This window comes from Balaenoptera musculus, chromosome 6 (assembly GCF_009873245.2).
Source record: "Balaenoptera musculus isolate JJ_BM4_2016_0621 chromosome 6, mBalMus1.pri.v3, whole genome shotgun sequence".
Lineage (NCBI taxonomy): Eukaryota > Metazoa > Chordata > Mammalia > Artiodactyla > Balaenopteridae > Balaenoptera > Balaenoptera musculus.
Window position 1 is genome coordinate 110,932,757 of NC_045790.1, and position 8,046 is coordinate 110,940,802.

Sequence of the window (8,046 nt, forward strand, 5' to 3'; positions counted from 1 at the left end):
TGTGGGCAGGGAAGGACTCAAGCTTTCCTGAAGGGGCCGGGGGCTCCGTGTTGGGTCTTACAGAATAGAACGATCCCGCATCGGCCGTTTCACAAGCCTGTCCTCATCTCAGGCCCTTCCTGTGCCCTTGACACCTACCTGCCAGCAGCCTGGCTCTTGGCGGCGGCACTGAGAGTGGGCTGTGCCACCTGTCAGGCCGTCACGGTGTCATTGGAATGGGGGAGGGAGGTCACGTCCCGGATTTCTCTCTGGCCTGAAAGGGTTAATCCCTCCCCAAGTGCATTCTTTCTCTTTACATTTGAACTCACTTTCAGCCACTGTCATCAGTCCCCAAAGCACCCCTCGCTTGCGTTCGACGCCCCGGACATCTTATTTCTTTGGGTGGCTGAGGAAGAGCAGGGTGTGCCGGCCCGGGCCGGGCTGTGACCTCTCCCAAGGGGACTGTCAAGGAGGGTGCTGACGAGTCCTCGTCTCGGTCTGCATTTAACGCCAGCTGGCAGCTTGGAAAGTGGAAGTCGGGGGGAGTGAGTAGCACCCGCTGATAATGATACTTATTAAGCCAGCAGCCTTGTCAGAGGATACAGATCCTGCCCACCAAAGCACATCGAAGAGCGCGGTTCCGTGAAGCCGCTTCCCCGGAGACCTCGGCAGCGGCCCACGCTGCACATCAGGCGGCGCGCTCGAGCCGGAGCTGCAGGCGGCCCCCGGGACCCATTTCTTCCCTCGTCTCACAGAGGCAGGACCCAGGCCCAGGCCGCAGAGTCTGAGAGTGGCTGAACCATCGCTTGACACCAGACCTCCCGAGTCCAGGGCTTTTCCCCCGGCAGCACGCTCTTCCCTTGAGTGACAGCTCGCAATCTGCAAGAGGGCGTAGAGCGATTATGTTGACAGCCACACTGACGTGGGCCCGTCACAGGATCCTCACGGCAGCCTCTTAGGCAGGGTGCGTTGTCCCGTTTCCCCACGCTCTATGACTGGAGTTTACTTGTCCAGCCGTAGCTCACACGCGGTGAGGCCGGGACGCAGCCTCGTATACACTCTAGCCACCTTGGCGGCTGTTCCGGTGTGAAATAAGGGTCTTAGAAGACTCTTCTCCAAAGTGAGACTCTTCCATGAATGTCACCCGAGCCCAAGAAAGTTACTTGGGTCTAGCCATTCTAGGACAGTGGTCCTTAACCTTTTTTAGGTCACAGAAACCCTTGAGGACCAAATGAGGACTGCAGATTTAGCCCCAGGAAGACGTACCCATGTGCACACACAACGGTGTTCAGAGAGTTCTGAGTCCTGCCCTCAAGGTCCAGAACCAAGGAGTGAGGACCCAAGGGCCAAGCCCACCAAAGGCGGGCAGCTGCTGTTGATAGTGCTACCACAAAATACAAGCCTCGAGTGTCAAAGTTTAAAAAACAAAACAAACACTTGCTCTTTCTGACTACCGAACGTAAAATAGATAGCTAGTGGGAAGCAGCCTCATAGCACAGGGAGATCAGCTTGGTGCTCTGTGACCACCTAGAGGGGTGGGATAGGGAGGGTGGGATAGGGAGGGTGGGAGGGAGGCTCAAGAGGGAGGAGATATGGGGATATATGTATACGTATAGCTGATTCACTTTGTTATACAGCGGAAACTAACACACCATTGTAAAGCAATTCTACTCCAATAAAGATGTTAAAATATATATATACATAACCAAAAAAACCCCAAACACTGAAGAACCCCAAACGGAAAACAACCCAAGGTCATCAAGAGCGGGAAGGATAGGTACGTGCGGGGTGTTCACTCCGTGGAATGTCGGGGAGCAGTGGGGTGGGACAGACTTGCCCCACTCTGTGTTATGTTATGCCGGCGGCCGCCAGGCGACACGGTGATGCGTCAGCTCCCATGTACTTCAACGGGCATGTAGTCTGGTGTAGAAGTCGGGGGGCGGGTGATCGAGGTGCGGGAGGAGACTCATGCCTGGTCGGGGCACAAGGGAGCTCTGGGGGCAGGTGGTGTCCTCTTGCTTAGTCTGGGTGGTGCTGGCTAATGGGTGTGTCACTTGGTGAAAATTCATCAGACTACACTTAGCATTGGGGCACGTTCTGGATGTGTGTTATATTGCGATGAAAGTTTTCTTAGAATTACAGCTCACACGTGCGTGCTTTTAGCTATTACAGACGCGCTCTGCATTACTACGTGAAACACCCACACCTTTTTTTTTTTTAAATGAGGGAGGTTCTGTCACTGTCTTCATTTAGTGGGTGAGAAAGCTGGCTTCAGAGACGTGAAGCAGCTTGCCCGAGGTCACACAGCACGTGCCAGCTTACATCTTCTGTGCCAGATGAATTTGTTGATGGTCCAGAGGGCCACAGCGTGACTAGCAGAGACCTGGGCCCCAGGGCCAGGCTCCTCCCTTCATCGTGGAAGAGAAGAAGTCAGAATTACAGCTAGCCCAGCTTTTTGGGTGTCGGGGATATTTTATAGACAGGGTTCCCCAGCTGAGTGCTCTGGGGGATCGATTTCTAAATGTCATCTTGGTACAGAAGACATCAGGTGGGATAAGAGTGCCCAACCACAGTATCCCCTGTCTGTGTCTGCCCTCCTCCTTGGTCGCCCAGCATCTAGGGTGGGGGCCCCAGCTCCCTGCCTGGAGGGTGAAAGCCCCTTGCCTGGGTCGGGGTCTCCAGTGGTGTGTGTCGTGCAGCATCTTGGGCACCAGCGCCAAGTTAGGACGAGGTGGCTCCTTGTTTACTATGGCAGTGCCCTGATGCCTTGCTGGCCACACAAATCTCTTTTTTTCTTAGACATTTTTCTTAACATTTCAAACATACAAGAAAATATAGACAAATATTCCCCGTCCGTTTTAATAGCTAAATACCTTGAGATCTACACACCAAGATGAAGCCTTTTTTGTGTCTTGAATGTATAAAATGGGCGAATGCAAACAGCTCTTGGGTGCCTGGGCTGGAGGAGAGAGCACTGCCACGCCAGGTGGAGCGGGCCTGGCGGCCCAGGGGAGCTTAATCTCCCCGCTTCCAAAATAAGTGTTTTCCGAAGAGCCTCACCTTCGCTAATCTGGGGAGTAAACTTCCCCACCAAGAAGAGAGCGAGGGTGTGGGGTGGCACGAGAGGCCCCCAAACCTTGACAGAGCCAGTGGGTTCGAGAGGGCTGGGGGGTAAAGACGAAATTTAGCCAAATGTAGTGGGAGTGGATCTAACAGATCAATGCCCTCAGCAGTTGGATTGCTCTGATTTCCAGGGTTATTGAGTTCAAATACACAAGCAACTGGAAAGAACAGCTTTGTTGTTGATTTTTGTTTAATGATGAAAGCCTAATGACAGGATATCCTCTGCTTTGAAGGCTCTCCCCCTCCCCGCTTTATCTCAGATTTCTCCATCAAGGTTAATCTAATCCTACTAAATTAAAAACCAGCCAGTGTATACCCAGAGTGGGTATAAACACATGCAGGAGTGTCTCCACCTTGGTGACCTCTGAGTTCTCACAATTAGTGACTACAGGGGCGGCTCCTTTTGTCCTAAGAGTACAAGTTGGCGAGAGAACATCAGCCAGGGGACCTTGCCACAGGGCGTCCCTCTGCCCTTGGCCTCTGGTCTGTTCTGTTTCACCTGGTCTTTCGTGAGCATGTTCCCTGGCTTCTTTGTGTGTATAAATGAGCTAAGGGATGGGGTAATCCAGGCTGCTGCCCCCGCACCGCCCTTAACAGAGTGGAAATGAGCACATGCTTGGGTGAGAGCCTGGGCTGGGGTCGTACTTCCTTCATCCGGCCACCCTGTATTGTACAGTCTCAGCACCAGGGCTGTCCTTTATGGACACACTGGGGCTCGTTTTCTTGAGATCTGCCTCCCGTGGCTTGAGGGCTGAGCGTTTGCCTCTTTCACCAACAAAGAGCCACCCCTGTCAGTCTGTCACGTTAGCAGGAGGCATCCTGGATCATCCCTTCCTCGACAGTGGCAGAGGACAAAGAGTATGTTGTGCCTCCCAGACTCAGTGTCACTGTCTGGCCCCTGTCAGAGCGGCCCTGAGCCCCAGGACACGCATACCGAGGCATCGGGGGGAGCAGGGAGGAGCCCCAGGAGAAGGCAGCTCGCCTCAGCATAAGGTGTGTTCTGACTCCTGTGTTCCCGTCCCATCTCTCCAGCCCATTTCTGCTCCCCAGTCAGCCCGCCTCTTTTGTGGCTCGGATCCGTCACCCCTTAATGAAGTGGCTCTCTGGCTGTCGAGGACTGAGAGCTGCTACTGGAGAATATGTCTCTAATAGAATGGAAAACACTGTGAAATGCTCCAAGGTGCCAAGCTGGGTCCTGCCCAGTGTGGGTCTAAAAGGCTAATAAAAATCTACCAATTAATTGTGACAGGTCAATGGAAAATTATTCAGTTGTGAACAGGGGCAAGCAATAGCTCAGAAGGAGGAGGGGAGATGTTGCCATGGGAACATCAATACAGGTTCTCATCTCAGCGGTTGAAGCCAGCCTAGGAGTGAGCAGCAACAGACTGCTGTATCTGACTCGGGATGGGATGCAGGACACACCAAAGCAGCGTTTGAAAGAGATGCTCTGCCTCATGCCCGGGCTGCAGCCACTCCAGGCCCAGCGCCGGCTTCCCTCAGGGCAGAGAAGTTGTTTTCAGAATGCTCCCTGCTTTGAGAAAACCAGGGCGAGAGCAATCTAGTGGGAGAGGAAAATGCACTTTGTGTGTGTCTCCCTATACCTTTGGCCATGGGTATTTTACCAACTGCCAATTAAGGGGATGCTGGGAGGGGTGTGTGGGTACATGCAACACGATTTCCATCTCCCAAGTTAAGGCACTTGCAACTCAGGAAAGCAAAGTTCCTGGGGCACAGAGGACCTGTAGCCAAGAGTCAGGCGGGCTTTCCATTACAGTTTTGCAGTTGTTACAACTTTTATTTCAAAAGATACAACGCATTCATAGTCTGAACATTGGAAACGCAACCTTGCTACAGCAAAAATGTATTCCTTCCTCGTTCATCTCCCACGGAACTCTTGGCTTGGCAAATGCTGCACCACCTAGGAGAGTCGTCAGAAGGGGATGGGCAGGTGTTTCTGAATGGCATCTCAACATCAGCGGGAAGAGGTTTTCTTGCCAGAGGGATGTTGTGTTAATGGAATGGAGAACAAAATTTCTTTTTTCCATCGTTAACTTTAAGAACCATACTCTGTGCCCAGTGGAATGTGCTCGCTCACAGGTGCACTTTGGATGTCAACCACAGACGTCCCGATGGAGGCGGTCAAAACTTTATCCCACTGTAATCGCTCAGTCCACCGACCTTCAACTCGGAGCCAGCACGGCCAGCTCTGCCTATTCATATTCATGGCCCAACGGCATCCTCAGGCATCCTCGGCTCCATGCCACCGGGGCCAGGGGACTGCTCAGAGCCAGCCCCCCAGGGGAGGGGGCTGAAACACAACAGTCCGCCAGGGAGCTCCACCAGCAGCAGTGTTCTCTTCTTAACTGGGACTTGCTTTTGGTCACCTCTTTTTTGACACCATCCAGAATTTTGTTTCAGCAAAGTTGGAAATCAAAAGTAAGCACCCACCTAACCAAACCCACTGCTATTATAATTCCTGTTACAATTCATTATACTAATACCCACACCTTCTCAGCATCTTGGTCTTTGAGGCTCGAGGAGAAGATGGGAATGGAAATGGCGGGGGGGGGCGGGTCACGGAGGAGCCCTTTCTGGGGTGCTCTGGCCCCTTCACCCCCGGCCGAAGCGGAAGCTGAAGCCGCCTTCCTTCCTGCTGTAGCTGTTGAGCTCCTCTGCCAGGGTCCTTAACAGGCCACCAGCTTTCTCGCCGTCACCCAGAAGGAAGCCGGTGGCCTCACTGCCATCGTCCTGCTGCCTCCCGAGCCTCAACTTGAAGCCGGCACACACTCTGCCCAATGTCTGCAGCTCCTTGGCCATGCCGAGCAGGGCGTGTGGGTGTGGCGCTCTCGGCCACCCAGGGGAGCCCCAGGGGAAGTGACGTTCCCCCCGCCAGGTCGACCCGGCTCATTTCACCTCCGATGCCACCCACAGCGTCCACGGGCTCTGCTGTGTCCAGCACAGGAAAGCAGGCACCCAGCGGCAGGAAGAGGAGGTAGGGCAGTGAGTAAGGGCTCATCATCTGGTCCAGGGGAGAGAGAGGAGGGTTACATGCTGCACTCCTGGGCCACAGCACACTTCCCAGGGCCCAGGCAGCCATCAAAGGCGTAAGCTGGTGGCTCGGCTGAGCCCAGCTCGCAGGCAGCGAGAGGAAGTGTCACCCTGTCGGGGGACCAGGCCTTTGTTGTCTTAGCAGGCTCAGGAGCCGAGCGCACCAATTAGGCTGGTTCTCCCTCTCCTGCAATCTTTGACGGCCTTGGCAACTGAGCGCTCTAACACCACTGCTGCTGGGATGGCTTACAGACAGCCCCGGGAGAGCCGAGCAAATTTGGGCTCATTCTTCCTGTATTATAATTACTGACTCTTGGGCCATATCATCTCAGAGCCGTGGGCTAGAAAGTTAATGGCATCAATCCCTCTTAGTTTTCAACTTGATAATGAATGGGTCTGGTTAAGCTGTTTAGCCGGGACGCTCTGCTAATGTCTCTCTGACGTGGAGACGAGTTGCTCCTGAAAGCAGGCCTAACTCAGACGTCCCCCTGGAGAGGAGTGGCCGCCAGTACCTGCTGAGCGCCACCTGTGTGCCAGGCTGTGAGCGAAACCTCTACGGGCACGGTTGCACTTTATCTTCACGATAAACCTTATTTTAGGCACGGTTATTCCCATTCTTTTCAGGCAAGAGCTCTGTCAGAAAGGCTAGGAGATTGTGCCCGGGCCACACAGCTAGAAAGTGGAGGCTCTGGGGTTCCTGATCCTAACGGCCAGGGGGCTTGTTGGCATGCCAGGCCTGTGGGCAGTGCTTTCCGTCCGTACCTGATACTGTCCCTCCTGCAGGAGGGCGTCCCTTATCCCCTTTTACAGAGGAGGGAGCAGTCTCAAAACAGGTGACTTGCCCAAACTTGTCACAGTTTTGTAAGTGACAGAGCTGGGATGCTAGCCCAGGTCTAATTGGGCCTGATGCAGGAATTGCCACTCTACCCCAAGGATGGCGGTCCATGGGGGATTTGAAACAGAAATAGAGCTTCCCAAAATGCCCCTGCCTTGGCAGTAATTGCTCGTTCCCTCGCAAAGGAAGCCTTTTTGGTAACGGCCGCGGTGAGTCTGTGCCGGCTGGTCCTCTGAGGAGTAGAGCCGAGGCTAGAATAAAGAGAGTGGGTTCTGGAGAAGACAGCGCAGACCCCCAGAGCTCTTTCCGGAAATGGCTCCCTTGAAGACATTTCAAAGTGTACTCAGCCAGAAAGCTTAAAAAAAATAAATCATAAAAGCAGCCCTCCTCTTCCCAAATCCAGTCCTCCTAAGCTCCCCTCATCCCCTGAGGCTGGAGCAACCTCTCACCTGCTTCAGGGAAGCCTCTCCAGCGGGGCCTGGATGAAGTGGGGGCTTTTCACAAGGTGTTTCCTCCCCATATAAAGCAATGCAGACAGCTTTTGGACCGGGTGGAATTCCATCTGGTGGATGAATCCACCTGGGAATGCTGGCCTCTGGGTCTCAAGAAGGGGGGCATCTTGATGCACAGAAGGAAGTGACACTTCTCCCCTTTGGGAGGGACTATGGACCTCTTCAAGAACCTAGTGGAAGCTTGGGACACTCAACACCGAAAATTGGGCCCCAGCACAGATGCAAGACCAGGGGCCAAGTCCTGGAGGGCACCTGTGGCCAATCTCTGCGCTGCTCTGGGCTGCAAGGTGAGGTGCTGGTCTCCACCTCTCTGGGCCTTCCCAGCCCCGTGGGTCCCCGTGGTTCCTACTGCCCATGCCCAGCTCCTGAACTGGAGGAGGGCCTGCGTGGGGTTCCTGCTGGGGATGGAGCGGCTGTACTCACCATGCTGCAGGCCTGCTCCCAGGAGGGCAGCTGGACCCTGGGCCGGGCTGGGCAGAGCTGCTCTGGGTTCCCGTCCAGGAGGTGTGGCTCCGGGTTCTCCCTGCCTTATACAGGCCCCCTGGGTGC

General features: G+C 54.4%; 1 protein-coding gene across 1 annotated transcript; it reads right to left on the reverse strand.

Moving 5' to 3' along the window:
- Positions 1-5,712: 5,712 nt before the first annotated feature.
- On the reverse strand, positions 5,713-8,046 carry LOC118896497 (pyroglutamylated RFamide peptide). The gene is given in 3 exon segments (XM_036854335.1): positions 5,713-5,982; positions 5,984-6,121; positions 7,921-8,046. Coding segments are annotated over 3 exon segments (411 nt in total). The 5' UTR covers positions 7,924-8,046.